The 17777-nt window shown below is 43.4% G+C and overlaps 1 protein-coding gene across 9 annotated transcripts in view; it reads right to left on the bottom strand.

The window, feature by feature from the left end:
- Positions 1-17777, bottom strand: part of FANK1 (fibronectin type III and ankyrin repeat domains 1) — a 112766-nt gene that overhangs the window by 30801 nt on the left and 64188 nt on the right. For all 9 annotated transcript variants that reach the window (XM_087862575.1, XM_087862574.1, XM_045809524.2 and 6 more), the window contains one exon: positions 2466-2643. In XM_087862575.1, the coding sequence (XP_087718701.1) occupies positions 2466-2643 (178 nt within the window). The remainder of the gene's footprint in view (positions 1-2465; positions 2644-17777) is intronic.

Raw genomic sequence — 17777 nt, forward strand, 5'->3', positions numbered from 1 at the left:
GGTAGAATCTGACCGTGTGGACGAAAGGATGGGGCAGGGGGACGTTGGTCTGAACAGGGACAACAACGGAACACACACGCAGGCAAAGTCAAGGCAGTTTCAAAGGACGGTAAACAGATTCGTGGGATGATTCATGCTCAGCAATGAGAGACGACAAGGAGGCAGGTTGCGGGCAAACTGGGAAGGGCATCGTCTGTGCAGTTTGACCTTTATACTTCCAGAAACGGAGACTCCTGGAGAGAATCTGACAAAAGGGCGATTAGTAGGAAGGCAACCTAGCAAGACAGGATGGAAGGCTAGAAGGTCAGAGAAGACGAACAAGGCCCATTCATTCGGCAAGGGCGCTACTCAGCTCCCAGGGCCGGGAGACGCTTCAAGGAACCATTCAGAAGATGGAGCTCGCACCCTGGTCAGGTGGAAATGCCACCAGCTCATGAGGGGAAGCAGAGGAGACATTTGCAAAGGGAGAACTCACAAAACCGGGTAAGTGGCTGTGAGGACACCACTGATTCAGGATCGGCTGGCGGTGAACACGGACAAAATCGGGCAAGTCAAAAGGAAGTTCTTAAATCCGTAATTCCAAGGTCAGATATTCTAAACCGCGTTTTCAGAGGCGTTGCTGGTGTTAAGGAAACCTACAGAAAGTAACGGAAGGAAGCAGAAGAGTGAAGATTAACACAGTCTCATTCTGCCACCTAGTGGCACACTTTTGCCATCAAGTCTCCGAGCGCAGGCAAGCTTGGGGTTGGACGTGGGTGGGCACGTCTTGCCGCCAGCTCTGCGATGCCAGGCCCTCCCCCGGGGCAGATCCCCCCCCCAGGCAGACAGCACTCAGGTCTCTAGGGAACATGCAACACCCCCGACAGATGTCCCAGGCTGGAGGCCAGTGAGTGGCTGCGCTCCAACAGGGGGAGGCGGTCCGCCTGGCTGCGGGCAGAGAAGGAAAGAGGCAGAAGCATCCAGCACAACCCCACCTGACGCGCCCGAGAGCAGCGTGTGTGCCAGGGGAGCCGTGGAAAGAAAGGATGTTTCTTCCCTTCTCCATACTCAAACTTCTAATATCATAATTCATGCTCTCAGATTTCAGATAGAAATTACCTAATAGAGAATACCATGGCATGACCTCATTAAAATACCATTTTCGAGTCATGGGGCCAGAATTATTTGCAGATGGTAACTACATTTCAGAAAAATGCATTTGGTTTTGTTGTTGTCTTGGGTTTTTTTGTTTGTATCTAAAAAAAACTTTTAAAAAACAAAACAAAACAAAACCACCAACCAACCAACTGTTCATTAAATCCCCGGGATATTATCATTCAGGGAACAGTGAAAGCCTCTGTTAATACCCTCAACATCATCGCAATGCCACCTTGAGAAAAGGCTAGCAAAATGCTGGAAATGCTCTGTGCCTCGACCCCATCAGCACAAGTCTCCCGGCTGTGAGGCTGCCCCACAGCGTCCCGTGATGTTAGCATGGGGGGGACATGCGCAAAAGGTACACAAGATCTCTATTATTTCTTACAACCTGACATGAATCTACAATTATCTCAAAATTAATTTTAGTTCACAGCCATACTTGTATCGTGTCTTTGGTATCCCTAAGACAGTCATTTTGCAAGTGGTAAAGCAATCAAAGGGAAGAAATAAGAGTTGAAATGAAGACTAAGAAAAAAATGACTTTTTGATGACCCCAGTTACGTTCATTTATTAATTCGTGTGACAAGGATTCAGAGGGCCCGCTGGGTGCCAACACTGCCAAGGAGGGGGCCATCAGGTGGCATGTAAGCAGGAATCCTTTCTGCCTCTCACGGAGTTTAAATACTAGTGGGAAGACAAGGTGAACATGCCAACGGGACAGAGAATTCCAGCAGAGCCGAATGTGAGGAGCACATAAAAAAGTCAGGACAGAGAGGATGCCTGGGGGAGGACAGCCACTTCAGAAGGCCTTTAGAGGAGGGGATGTTCGACCTGATCTTTGCATGGTGTGAAGGAACCAGCCATGTGAAAACAGGAGGAAACACACTCAAGGTAACCTAACAAGAAAAGCCTGGCCCTGGGAACCAGCGCGGCCTGGGAACAGCTAACCAAGAGCAGCAGTGTGACAGGAGGGCCAGAGGCATCCTGGGTAGACATGGGGGCCCCCGCCTGCCCACATCTCCAAACACAGCAGCCTCCTCTAATTTCAAAACCTCTTGATTCTGTCTCTACGTCTTAGAGTTTTAAAATATACCGGGAGAATACTGCAGGAGCCCAAGAAACTTGCAAAGGTAGAGGACACTGCATTTCAAAGTGACTGCTAAATGCTGATTTTCCAAAAATTCTAATTCATAAGAAGCATGCATGCAGATGATGCCGACTCATTCTATTCTTTCATTGCAGAACGAGTCTTTTTAGAGACAATAGAAACCATCCCAGCTCATCAGGAAATCAATGCAAAATGTTAAGCAATTCAACATTGCACCTACGTATAAATGATACCGTAAGTGTGCATTTTGGGGTCTTCTTCTTCGATCGAGAACCTAAACCACTGCTCCTGAGGTCCTTGCCGTTTCGCTCTCTTTTCCAGATCCCAGTATAATTCGATGCTGTGATGAGTCACTTTGCCCACAACAGGTGGATGAGGCTTTGCGGATGGTGTGATTTCTAAAAAAGAATGATAAGACTTTCAGGATTCCATTTCCGTAAGGACCCGAGATCAGCCGAGTGCATTATAGCTGCTCAGAGATCAGACTGTTTCCAGATGTGAATATTCCTTCCTGCTGCTTGAAGAACATCTGAAAAGCATAAGTGAGAGAAAATTCGGCTGATATAATGAGCTACCACATACTTCCACAAGTAGATGGTATCAAAACCCATCACTACCATATTTCACCTACGGACCTCTCCAAAATGATGGTTAACATATCAGACTAATTAGGTTGTTTCTGAGTTAATGAAACTCAGTACGCTGCTACAATCCTTCAGTGAACTGGCTGGTAAACAAAGCCAACAGACAAACAGGGCTGGTCCGAATATTTGTAACACAGATGACAAAGGATTGATATCTATTCTATACAAACAGCTCTAACAGACTAACCAAGGAAGGGAACTAACCAAGGGAAAAACCCAGAGGCTGATAACCAACCAGGCAAAAGATGACAGGGCACAAAACATCAAAGACAAACAGCCAGTATAACATGCAGACAGACATCGATATTCCCTGCTGGCCACAGAAATTGATAATGGTATATAACTTTATATCCAGTCGGACACTCAAGACGAGATATCGTAACTATCAGAGGTGACAGTATAGGGAGAGGACATTCTCAAACATTGCTGGTGGGGAAACAGGAATTCTAGCTGTTTTAGGAAGCCATATGGCAGCATGTGTTAAAATTGAACATAGAGGGGCGCCTAGGTGGCACAGCGGTTAAACATCTGCCTTCGGCTCAGGGCGTGATCCCGGCGTTATGGGATCGAGCCCCACATCAGGCTCTTCCGCTATGAGCCTGCTTCTTCCTCTCCCACTCCCCCTGCTTGTGTTCCTTCTCTCGCTGGCTGTCTCTGTCGAATAAATAAATAAAATCTTTTAAAAAAAAGTTGAACATAGAGCCGTCTCTCCAGCCATCCCATGCCTGCAGCAATCAGAGCACCAAAGCGCAGAGGGACACCTCTCCAAGGCCATTAAGTGCTACAGTTTTTAGCAGGTTGCAGCAAACAAGAGATGACCAATTAAGAAGGGAACGGCCAAATAAATGATGACATGTCCATAGCATGGACTATTACAAAGCCTTTTAAAAATGAACTAGTTCTATACTAGATGCCTCGAAAGGATTTCCAGAAGGTATTATTGAATGAGATGCCGAGAAAGATACAGAGAAAAATACAGGCTCTCCTGCTGTGAAAGAGGACGGGGGACACAGCACGGCACACACCAAGCTGGTCAGCATTCGGTCGTTGTGCTTCACGTTAGTTTCACCTCCCCTGCTGGATTTTTAAGCTCCTTGAGGGATGGGTCCATGTCTTACACTTTTTTTTTTTTTTAAGATTTTATTTATTGGGAGAGAGTGCAAGCAAGCAGAGGGGCAGAGGGAGAAGGAGAGAAAGAACCTTAAGCAGGCTCCACGCCCAGCGCAGAGCCCGACGCAGGGCTCGCTCTCACAACCCTGGGATCGTGACCTAAGCCCAAATCAAGAGTCGGACGCTGAGCCACCCAGGCGCCCCTGATGTCCGACACTTCTTTTAAAAACTCTCCGTATCCCACAGGGCCCCTCAGGGCTCAGGAGTATCAGTGATTTACCACACTTGCTATTCACTAAAGCTGTTGTACTTCCCTGAAGCCCCGTCTCAGGTAGCGGACCCACTACCCCCACAGACCCCGGGGGGCATCCTGCAGGGTAGCCGTCCTTGAGGAAGGCAGGGTGCCCTGATCTTGCCTGCTCCAGCCCCGGAGGACAGCCAGCCACCCCTTTCCTTTACTTCCCACAGATACACTAGGGGGCAGCCTGCAAGCTCATTTTTCTCAACTTCATTTTCCTAGTATTTCTGGAAAGCATGGCGTGATGGAATTGGATAAACCTGGGTTGAAATTCATGCTCTGAAACAGAGTCCAAAATATGCAAAGTGTTTTGTGATAACTCAGTAACCTATGAAGTCGCTAATTACGGTGCGCTTCATACAGTGAAATCCTGCACAGCAGCTAGAAGGAGCTAGATCTACACACAACAGAGGTAAATCTCTAAGAGTGAAGGATCGGCTACGTCATACGTCATATGAAAGCTTTTACAACACTAGATACTGTTTGTGAATCCACGAGGACGCAGTAAGAGTTACATACCTGGATGGGAAGAATGCACACCACCAGGACAGAGTTATCTCGAAGAACTCAGGGAGGGGATGGGGAGGTCATGGGGAAGGAGACTTGCCACTGTATTTGTAGGATTTCAGTTCTTTAAGAATTTAAAACCTATCTGGCAAAACGCTTGCATTTTAAACCCAGATGGTACATGGAGCCGTATGATTTTCAATAGCTTTGGTATACTTGAAATATTAAGAACTATAAAAATGATTCACATGACTCTTACAGGGCTGTTGGTTTCCTTAGAGAAACCTATTTCAACGTTCTCCATACTAATTAATATCTGTGGGGAAAGAACACAGGAGCATCTCCCACCTACCGGACACTGACCTTTCAGTATCAGCCTCTCCTTTAATCCCAACAACGCTTCCTGGCACGAATCGGAGATTCACACCCTGACGTTATGATACCATTGCTGAGCAACCCTTTCTCCTTTTCTTTCCAGAGCCCTCTAAAACCATCCAAAGACCAGGACTAACAGACTGTTATGGATTCCCCCAATATAATTAGAAGCCAAGTAACACTTCCAATCCAAAGACACCTGGCTTAGAATCCAGTCAAAATCAAGATAGGCAAGAAACTCTAAATTAATGCCAAATTTTGAAATGGACAAGTCAAACAGCCCACCATGAATTTATGTGAGGAATAAAAATATTCCCAGTTATGCTGGGTGATGGACATTAAGGAAGGCACGAGATGTAATGAGCACTGGGCGTTATGTAAGACTGATGAATCACTGACCTTTACCTCTGAAACTAATAATACAGTATATGTCCAATTAATTGAATTTAAATTAAAAAAATACCCAGTTATGCAAGCATTTCTCATGCCTTGCTCTTTACTAATCACTGATACAGAAAATTAGCAAGAGACCTCTCTCTGTGAGCTTGGCACTGGCCACAGATGGTCAGACCTCTATCCGTGAACTTGGCACCAGTGCCACCAGACGTGGCAATGTGCCCACATCCAGCTGCATTCTCAGGACGGTCAGGGTCCCCCCGCTATTCATCACCCCTCCGCCTGATCTGGCACGCTGGGAAAGGTGTGGTGTTTGGAAAGCAGATTTGTTGTTGTCCCTCACTTTTTTTTTTTTTTAAAGAGCGATCCAAATCCCATGCCTGATGGCCACACCATGGTCTAGCACTCGTGTGTGAAGCCTCGCCGAGCGCACGCCGTGGTAGCTGCAGACTGGCTGTAGCCGAGACTCCATTCCGCACTGCTTTCACACCCGCACACAGAAGTTTTGTGCACAGAGCAGCGAGGATACACTCTAAGTCTTCCTTACTGAACGACAAACTTCCCACGACGCACATCTCCACCTGGGCAAGAACTACAGGACATGAATGGTCACACGGTCAGGACACGAATGACATTCTCATCAGGGAAGAGCTGAGGGTTTTTCAGGTGGCCAAAAAAACAAACAGCGGATGAGACCAAACTTGTTTTGGTCTTTGGCCAAACTACAGCCATTTGACAGTGTGTTTTCATCCTTACAACACTGTACTTAGTTTGTATTTTCTTTGATAAAAATCCTGGTATTTTTGTCATGACCTGCTATTATGCAAATTTTAGGATGTTGGCTTTAGGATTCTAGAATATATGCATCGACTGGTTACTAGTCAAAGTGCCAACGTCAGGATGCCAAGGGAACAGCGCCCAGGGCCAGCACTGAGCCTCCACGAGAGAGGGCAAACGGCAGGCGATCGACCTTAGCGGCTGGGAGGGGAACAAAAATTATATGGATCTACTCGGTGCAGGGCACTGTCGTCGATACTTAACATCTACTTAATCCAGGTAACCTTCGCTACAACTATACATGGAATCAGAAAAATCCTCCTACCGTCATAAAATATCAGAGACGTTAAAGAACTTCCCCAAGGTCAGGCCATAGTCATAGGCAGAACCAGGCAATCGGACTCAGGAGCGCCTCTCTTTAACCCTGTACCATACAGTCTCTTAGGAGCAGAGATCTAAAAGGTAGACCTGGGTGAAATTTTTACTCATGAGATCTAAAGATTTCTTCAAACCATTCGTTTTCTTTTTATTTTAATTGCAGTGTAATTAACATAGTGTTCTGTTAGTTCCGGGTGTGCAATGTAATGGCTGAGCAGTTCTGTATATTACTCAGCGCTCATCAAGGTAAGTGTCTCTCCATCCCCTTCCCCTATTTCCCCCAGCCCCCCAGCCACCTCCCCTCTGGCAACTAGAGTTAAGAGTCGGGTTTTTGGTCATACCATTCGTGTTAAATAAGGTTTAACTTGTTAACCAGCTTGAACCCCCAGGAAATTGACAAATGAGCATGAGAAGTTGACAAGAAAAAGGGAAACCATCATTGTTTGAAGGCCAGGGATGTTACGTACAGGAAGGAGAAGGGAGGGTGAGTCCCTCACGGCACTGTGCTCCTCTTCGGGAACCCAGTCCACAAAAAAGAACATGGTCTGAGAAGAGCACAGAACCCCAAGTGGGGGCCAAGAAGACAGGTTAGGCTGCCATCCACCTTGACACTGAACGTGGGTAGGAAGCCAGCCAGCTGCCTCCTTATGTCCAGCATGGGATGTGGAAGGAAAAATGGCAGTAATGGGTCGAGAAAAGGTTATAGCATGTGGGGTAAATAATTAGTGAGATAACCCCTAGAGAAATCTGAGACAAATATTTATACCAGGCCAGGGAATACACATTATACTGGAAAAATAGACTTCATGGAGTGTACTACCAATACACGCACAAATTCCTCTATTTTTGAATTTTGTCACCCCCCGCCCCACTTTACAGAAGCTAGAATTGCAACGAGGGGAGGTAAGTGTATCTAGAACCCCAGCCGTGGCCCACTCTACTCTCGGATTGGCTGTATGACAAGTAATAACGTCTTTCTTAAGGTGACTAAAATCAAGATTTTTTTTAAAAGACTCAGAAGCTCATCTTTTTGCTGCTTATTTAACCAAGATGTTTATATCCATATTTGTATTAATCTTATATCATAAGGAACACTATTTGGGGAATTGTCTTTTATAAGTTTTATAAAAGGAATGTACAACACACCACACACCACACACACACACACACACACACACTAATAAACACAAGTTAGATGTTACTTCGTTATTTTAATCCCAGTATAGTCAGTATACAGTGTCAGAGGCTCCTTTTTATATAGAACTTTTAGAACTCTCTTTTTCCTGTGAGCATCAGACCTTTTAAAAGATGCTTTTGCTTGAGTCTGATAACCAGTGTCAAAATTTAGACAAGCACGTACTCTCATGTCACGAGCTTTGGCTTAAAATTTAACTTTCCCAAAGATACCAACAAGAGGGAAGAAAAAACCTAACCTTCAATTTTGTGTGGTTCCTTTAAACAGTTGGCGGGTTCCTTTCATTGTAGCAAACTTATCTTAAAAGTTTTCCAACAGGAAACAGGTTGGTGGTGGCTGAGGTCGGGGGAGAGGGCGGGGGAGTAAAGTGTGGAAAGGTACGAGCTTCCAGCTTTGAGTCAGGAAAATATAACGCACCGCAGGGTGGCCATGGTAAACACCACCATTCTGCATCTTTGCAAGCTGGTAAGAGTAGATCTTAAAAAGTCCTCATCACAGGAAGAAAAGAAAAATGTTTTGTAACTAAGTGTGGGAACCGATGGTAACTAGACTCCCTGTGGGACCACAGTGCCACATACACGAATATTGAATCACGCTGTCGTACACCAGAAACTAATGTTATAGGTCAATTATACCTCAATAAAATAAATACCAAAAAAATGTTTTCCAAATTATGAAAAAGGAAATACTACAGGGCAGACTGCAAAAGGATGATTGCATGAAGATTTCTGTACGTGTTGTGCACCATAAATGCTCTTTGTAAGAAAGTTCTTATGCAAATCTGACAAATAAAACAGTTTTATGCCCCTCTTGCCATTTGTCAAGTAATAAATAATACGAACATAAAATATAGAGGCCTTCATACACTGTCACCATTCAGTCCCAATGGTTACAAAGATGGTAAAAAATATGGCTCTTAAGCCCATGAGAAATCCATTTTTTAAAAAACTATCATTTACGAATTAGAGGTTTAAACACGAATACTATAAAGTGTAAGTAAACCACTGTATAATATTAGGCCTCAGTATCCTAATTTTTCTTTAAAATACAGGTTGTAATAATATAATACAACAGAAATGTGCCAGCCCTACAAAAGGAGACCCAAAAGATATATTAGTAACAACATCAGATTGACCTGGTGATAGGCACGTGACAGTATTTTAAAAGCTACAGAGAGAACTCGAGATCACAGTCCACATTGAAATTAGTCGTGATTACTGTCACAGAAAGCAGAAAATGCTGGAGAAGCAAACAGGAGTCTCGTCACTGTAAATATAGAATACAATAAAAGCAGAATGGCCATTTCCCTGTCCTTCCAAAGACACCTGCCAATTTACTGAGGTCAAATTTCATTGACAACGGACATCTGCAACCTGGCCTCGAGTAGCAGATGGTTTGTAATGAAGATGACAGCACACTGAGGGGACACCACATAAAGGACAGTGGTGGCTGTCACCTCGAAGCAATTTGTCATGGCCTGGCCATATATTTATAGCAACCATAAATCAAAACCATATTCCAAGTCAATATGACAAGGAGATCATAATCGTTCCTACACCCTGGATTTTTTATCAAAAAATGTTTGCCATGAATTCATACCGAAGAAGGAATTTTCAATCAAATATCACAACAGCCACATAGTGGGGACAGCTTCACCTTTAACTTAAAAATGAAATGTGACTGCCAAAATGGGCTTAGCTCCACCAAGCTACCCTATTGCTTTCATAAAATGAAATCCTCTAAAACCCTGAGAGATGAAAGGACCAAGGACAGAGGTAGACGAGCTGGAAAAATTATAACCACCAGGAAATACAATTAAGAAAGTGTTCAAAGTAACTACTAATCAAAAAAGGGAGGGTTAAGAAAGCAAAAACAGATCCAGGGACAAGAGAACAAACTGGTGGCTGCGGGGTGGGGGCGCGGGGCGGGGAACGGACAAAGTGGGTGAAGGGGAGCGGGAGATCCAGGCTTACAGTTATGCGATGAGTAAGTCACGGGAATAAAAGGCACGGCATAGGGGAGACAGCCCGTGATCCTGCAACAGCATTTATGGTGACAGATGGGCGCTCCACCCGTGGTGAGCACAGCATAATCGCCATGCTCTACACCCGAAACCCATGTCACATTACGTGTCAACTATACTTCAGTGAAAAAGAAGGGGGGTAGGGGGGTGGGGGGACGTTAAAATAACCGAGGTGCCATTTGATTTATAAAATTTGATGAAAAATAGCAGAGGGTATTACCATTTCATGTCTAAGACTGTGACAAAGCTGGTTTACTTGCAGATTGTGGGAAGTCCTGTAACTGTTACTCTTTACTAAAGCTGTTTGGCCACATTCAACAAGGATTCTACATCTGATCACCTGGTGACTCCTCTCCTAGAAATGTGTCCAAGGAAAAGAATTCAAAATCAAAAAATAAATATAAAACCTAAAGGGTTTCCATAGTGTGTGTATATACTTTTACTTCATAGTGTAAAATAATAATAATAAATAAATTCAAGCATAAAAAAGTAGAAAGAATAGCATAGTGTCCTCGAACCCGGCACCCAGCTTCATCAATTATCAGCATGATCATGGCCCATCTTATGTCATCTATGCTTCCACCTACCCCCTCGCTCCCCCAAACCGGAATACTTCATAGCTAAATTTTAATGAGCCTTCACTTCATACCAGACTGTGCTATAAGCAATTTGTATATCACATCTCCTATATTGCACTCCTATATCAGATATTATGTATCATTTAATCTTTATAACAACCCGAGGAAATCCTAGCATTTCCTCCATTTTACACATGGACTGTAGATGGAGGTCACATAACTTGCCAGGGAGGGCACCCAGGAAGCAGCAGAGCAAGGCTTTACACGCAGGCAACACGACACCACAGCCATGCCCTCCACCTCTCTGTAGACCACCTGCTACCTCCCTACATTTAACTACGCACACCCATAAATGATAACAGAAGAACCAAGAGAATCACCTTAGCGTCACTGACAGCAATAAAAACTGCAAGCAGTCTAAACGTTCAAGAATATGGAATTTGTCGTAGACACTGTGGTACATCTTTTATATGCAAGAATACTTAGCCACCAAAAAGCCACATGGGAGAATATATACTAATGTCAGTACGTTTGATATGCTAAGGGAAGAACACAAATTTGCACAGACACTGATTATAATGGTATAAAATATACAGATGTGTATACAGAAAAAAAAAATGAAAGACAATGAGAGCAGAATTTATGGCTGATTCGGGGTAAGTGCTGTCATTACAGCATTGGATATGGGGAAAAAAAACCCCAAAATGTTATTGCACATTTTCACGTATTCTTAATGGAAACAAAATTCAGGTAAGATCAACTATCAGCCCAGATTCTCTCTCCCTGAGCTTACATGTACATGAAGAAACAGGTCTGATGAAAATAAACCAATAAGGCAGTGTGGCTGCTGCATAGCCTGAGACGTCTCATTTACACTCTGGCTCAATTTATTGACCATTTTAGTGCCAAGCAGTTCCGCATCACACCTACTTCCAAGGAGTAAGTTTACTTTACATGCTTTCATTCGGCATGTCTGTGGGACGCCTCCCATGTCCCCATGGCACAAGCATAACCAAGACGGAGAGGGGGAGGGCACTGAGACCTGACACCAAACAAAAACAAACCAGAGGCATTCCCCCCTGGGGAAAGGAGAGGCAGAAGGTGTATCTCGGGTGGGGAGAGGTGGGCTAGGAGGCGTGGTGAGATGCTCTCTATTGAGGTGTGAAGGGTCAAAGGGATAAGTCTAGCAGAGCCAGTGGGCAGAGGGGACACCTTCTATTAAAAACATTTTCATTTTCTTTGGGGCGCTGGGTGGCACAGTCAGTTAAGCGTCTGACTCTTGGTTTCGGCTCGGGTCGTGATCTCAGGGTTGGGGGTCTTGCCACGTGTTGGGCTCCATGCTCAGTAGGGAGTCTGCCTGTGACTCCCTCTCCCCCCCCAACTCTCTTTTTTGCAGAAATAAATAAATCTTTTTAAAAATTTTATAAAAAGTTTATTTTTCTTTTAGAAAATTTCCTTTTATTTTTATTGCCAATCACGCTTATCTTCTAGGAGAAAATAATATAAAATGCAAACGGCTTCAAGCTGCTTCTCTCTACTTTGCTAGAAAGCTTTAAGAGGAAAACAGAAACCACACACAAAGCAAAACTCAGCTAACAAAAAACAAAAGACAAAACCTCCCAGAGTTAGAATTAGGAACCGTAGTCTCTTGTCCTGGTTCCACCACAAGTCTCCCTCCTCAGGAAAAAGAAGATAATTAAGGAGGACCGCTTGCCTCTCTCTCTCCCTCCCTCCCACCCAGATTTCCCACAAAGAAAAAATAACAAAATATTGAAAAGTGATTTGAAATGTATAAGGAGCTTCCACAGAAGAGAGAGGTAATGCTTTTGAAAATGTTCACTTACTTTGCCCTTCTCGCTCCGTGGAACCCCTACTTGGAATTCCATACGGGTAACAGGTAATAGACAAGATAGAAGACGTATTTCCAAACTATTTCTTGCCTGGAGCACGGCCCTGCACTGGACAAACGACAGTGTGTCTAAACCTCCCGATGAGCCGATGCTCTTCTTGTAGAGACAAGGGACAGAGAGGAAGAGACAGGCTCAGACAGGCAGCGCAGCTTGGTCAAGGCTACAAAACCAGAAAGTGGGGAGCAGGAATTGCAGCCCAGGTCTCTAACTCCAGAGCCCGCGCTTCCCCACCAGCAGCCTGGCGTGGCTCCTCAGAGCTTCTCAATGGAAAGGAGTAACGAATCCGGGTAAAAATGACAATCTTTCCAAACCAAATATGAAAAGTCACCTTGCTATGTATATGCTTTTGGCACAGAGCAGGTCACTGAAGTTTAAAATATACTTAGAGTGAAAATGGTCGGATATTTTAATAGTAGCAATAGAAAGACGTTCACACGCAGCTGCTTAGCTTACATACGTGAAGAAAACTGCACCGAAGAATACGACCAAGCAATTCAGCAGAAGCGGATCCCCAGTCAAGTACGCTCCCCCTCACCGGTCATCAGAAAAGGCATCCAGAGGAGATTTCACAATAATCAGATTTATGAACATGGAAATCTGCTGATCGCAGAGAAGAGAAACGGTTGGAACGTTCCCAGACTGCCAGTGGAAGCACAAACTGGGAACTCTCTTTGGTGAGCAAGGTGTCAAAGTGAAGTAAAGTGCATTCCCCACCATCCAGCCATTCCGCTCCCAGCTACAGTCCCTGACGTGGCAGGAATGTTCACGGCAACACTGCATGTGGAAAACACTTGAAACAACCTAAATTGCCAGCATGAGGAGACTGGACAAATTATGAATAATCAGATACTGGAATACTGTATGGGAGCTAAGATTAAAGTTGCAATTAATTGGGTCTAAATTCATCTACGTGGATAACTCTGGGGGGGTAGTTGAATTACAAAAGTTGTAAAAGGATGTGTACATAAGGACACAATTTCCATAAAGTTTGAGAAAGCAAAACTGTATCAAGAGAATGATGTACTGTATGGTGACTAACATTACATAATAGAAAGAAAGAAAAAAAAGAAAGAAAGAGGAAAGGAAAAGGAAAGGAAAGGAATGGAATGGCGGAATAATTTCATTGGCAATGCTTGGTTTCCTAAGCTGGGTGGCAGCATGTGATAACTTTTTATGCCTAAACTACTTAACAAAAGAACAGAACAAGGTACTGCACACACAGATGTACTTCTGTCCTTATTCTGGTCTTACTCACTGCCCCGGGAAATGGGTATCCAGATAACCCGTACTCCAGTCACCTTACAGTGTTACACGAAGGTGGTTCCATTTCAGATTCAGACACCCACAGGAGTCATGGGTCTTCAATATTTTCTACATTCCAATGATACATTCAATCCAACTAGAGACCAAGCTCCTCATCTCCAACACCAGTTCATAAATGCTTGATTTGAGCTGATATTATTCAAATATTCAGGGGACTGTCTTTTAACTCCTTAAAATAGGTTGCAATTAATTCAACCATGAAAGATAAGTAGTGTCTTTTTTTTTTTTTAAGATTTTATTTATTCAACAGGATAGAGACAGCCAGCGAGAGAGGGAACACAAGCAGGGGGAGTGGGAGAGGAAGAAGCAGGCTCATAGCAGAGGAGCCTGATGTGGGGCTCGATCCCATAACGCCGGGATCACGCCTTGAGCCGAAGGCAGACGCTTAACCGCTGTGCCACCCAGGCGCCCCAAGATAAGTAGTGTCTTAACACAGTATCTATATACCCTGTTTTATTCTGCAGCTGTCAATGCTTATCAATGCTCAGGCTGCATGTTCTGGACCAGTACATGGTCCAGATGTACTGGTCCAGATAAGCAGAGAGGTTTCCAGTGCTTGTGTCGCAGTTCAAATCATTACGCTGCCCATCTTCCAGTTCACGCCTATCATCCCAGAGGATGCGATACTTTGTCTCCTGATGCAGACGTTTGTCAGTTGTCTTCCAGAGAGCCCTATAAAAACTGACTCAATCCAGTTTGTAACATAAATAACTATATTGTTTGAACCCCTCTTATTCACAGGAATATAGGGAAATGATGCATACCAACAAAAATCTTTGCAATCCTACAGCTTTTTAAGACATTTTGCAGTGTAAAGTGATTATATCAGGGATCATCGTCTTAAATTTCTCTCAAAACTGCTCTTTTCCTGCTCTGTTCTCTATCCAGCCGCTCTGTTCTTCTACCTGTTCTCTGATCTTTACTTTTCAGGATCTTTTTTTGAATGTTACTGTGTGGTAGGCACTCTGCTAAGGATTGGGAGTAAGATAGGACAAGGGAGACACTTCTAGCTCTGAGTCCACAGTCTTACAGCGGATAGAAACATTACACAGAGACAGCCCCCCCCCCAAAATCACAATTATGATCGTTGCTGTACGAGATACAGACCAAGGTGCTAAGAGGTCTTCGATCTCACGTGTCAAGGGGGCAGCCCAGAAAGGGCAATGAAGACCTTATAGCAAGAAAAACGGATGATCACCCCCACTTAAGTTGATGGTAACATGAGGTGCAACCCTGCCCCCATGCAAAATCCAAACCAAAAAATGAACTGGATCATTTTAATAGCAACTGAGTAGTCTAATATGAAGACCTCTAGAGAAAAATTCAACCCTCATCGTGGACTCTTGCTATCCAAAAATAGAATGTTCCTGTGAAACTTTTTATAAGCCAAAATGGCATAAAACAAATTAGCAATTATCATTAATTTATATGGAAAAAATTGTTAGTGTTCTCAGACCCAAAAGATCACCTCTCATAGGCTTTTCTGGTACCTTGGGACACATCTTGTTAACAGGTGCACAAAATAAACGGAGATGAAACACAGATGCTCAGAGACACAGGTCAAAGCTCTGGCAGCTGGAGGCAGAGATGCTGAGTGGAGTCCCCCCCGCCCCCTCAAACCAAGGACCTTGGCAGTGCCACTCCCATTGCTCTGTATGCTCCGCCTCTAGCATGACTTCACCGAAAAAACAAAGGCTGAACGCTGTTTTCCCTCTTTATCTTTTTTAAAAATTTAAATTCAATTAATAGCGTGTGTTGTTAGTTTCAGAGACGTAGTTGAGCGATTCATCAGCTGCAGAAAACACCCCGTGCTCATTACGGCAAGTGCCCTCCTGAATGCCCATCCCCCAGTTACCCCATCCCCGCCTCCCCTCCAGCAGCCCTCAGTTTGTTTCCTAGAGTTAAGAGTCTCTGATGGTTTGTCTCCCTCTCTAACTTTGTCTTCTTTTATTTTGCCTTTGTCTTAAAGTGAAAATCTTCTTCAGATCTCTTTCAGTTAGCAAAAACCGGTACCAATGTAGGTCTTTGTAAAAGTGAAGTACCCTAACATGGACGTTTGAAAAGCAGGGGATGCCCGTATTGATAAATAGGAATCTTAAAGAGTGGTGATCAATGAAAACATCGTGATTTTCTGTTATACATCAATACATATTTCCCACATACTGGGGCTCTTCCAAATGAGATTCCTTTATAACATAACCACATCCCTGCTTCTCCAACATTGCTTTCTGCAATTGGTTTGCAAAAAAAAAAAAAAAAAAAAAGAATGAACAGACGGATGACTGAACTTAATTTTTTTTAACCATAAATCTCTCCAAACTCACTCATTCTAAATAAGTTACCAGGGTATACACAGGAAAATACATTGTACTTTGGTAGCCAGTATGGAAAAAAACAGGATCATAAATGAGGGCATTAATTATAAATAATGGCCATTGTTCTTCGCATGTATCAGAATAATGTCCTGAATAAGAAATCCCCTGCTCTATTATGGGATTGTTTTCATATTCATCTGTTTCTTGGCTCCCATCAGGTCTTGGCGGCCAAGATTCACGATCGGACCCTTTGCTGTACATAGTAACTAAACCCGTTCCACAAACAAAGTGCAGAGGCAGCTACTATGCTACAGTTGTCCTTCCAAAAAGTCCCTCTCCTCCAGTGTGTATGAAACGGTTTGAAATAGACTTCCTTCCCCCTCTCTGCACCTGTTACAAATGTACAGCTTTGATCTTGGCTTGAAGGCAAATACATTTCTTGCATCCTCTGAGCCAGCTTGCTTCCCCTCCCTCCCACCCTCGCCAGCTCCCTTCCTCCACGTCTTTCCCTCTTTACACACTTACATCCTCCCCAACTCGTCCCTTAAATTTCTGGAAAATGCATAGGAAATGTTGACTTAAAATTATCCTTAAACCACAAGCTTTTGTTTTTACTCCCATGATCTTACTGTCGTATGGAAATGTATATTGCTTTCTAAACGGAGACTATAAAATTAATCCTACAAATGAAAATTGGCACACATAAGCATTCAGGCATAACCGCAATTAAAAGGCAAAGTCATTATTGTCCAATCAGATGAGTTCTAAAAAGTATGCTGTACTGTCTTCAAAAAGAAAGAAAGTCATTCAGATATTGGAAATTTTTAAAAAGAATTGTCTGGATTAAACACATCTCCCCGCCCCCCCAAAATGATGACCACTAGCAATTCAACAAAGATTCAAAGACTTCTTGAGCATGGATATAGAGGATTTTCCAAAAATGGCATCATAGTCAAGGTACTGTTTTGCAGCTTGCCATTTTAAATTAACAGGCTACTGATATTCTTGCATGTTAACATATGTGGCTTTAACTCAGTTTTTGAAAACAAACTACTCTCTGTATATGATAATCTTGTACAGACAACACTTCAGTAAAAATTGGGGTGCATTTAACTTTACATAGTGATGCAAATATTCTTTTTTTTTTTTAAAGATTTTTTATTTATTTATTCGACAGAGAGAGACAGTCAGCGAGAGAGGGAACACAAGCAGGGGGAGTGGGAGAAGAAGAAGCAGGCTCACAGCAGAAGAGCCTGACGTGGGACTCGATCCCGTAACACCGGGATCACGCCCTGAGCTGAAGGCAGACGCTTAACCGCTGTGCCACCCAGGCGCCCCAGTGATGCAAATATTCTTAAAAGACTTTCGTAGAGGTAAAATTGTCGAGTCTTTGAATATGTATAGGTTTCATTTTGATATATGTTGCCAAATTACCCTTTAAACGGTACATATATCAATGTACCAAGAGTATGCAAAAGACTAGTTTTCTTGTATCCAGACAAATAAGGCTATTATAACCCCCCACCCCAAAAATCAGGTTTAAAGTGAGACATATATTCACACACATGGACAAGAAGACCTGGTAAGACCATGGTCATGTTATTAATGATGCAATGAAAAACTGGAAATACCCTTAACAAGAAAATGGATAAATTGAGGTTTATTTGTTTACAGAATACTATATATTTTTTTAAAGATTATAT

Source organism: Ursus americanus, chromosome 6 (assembly GCF_024610735.1).
Source record: "Ursus americanus isolate L20-20 chromosome 6, mUrsAme1.1.p, whole genome shotgun sequence".
NCBI classification, from domain to species: domain Eukaryota; kingdom Metazoa; phylum Chordata; class Mammalia; order Carnivora; family Ursidae; genus Ursus; species Ursus americanus.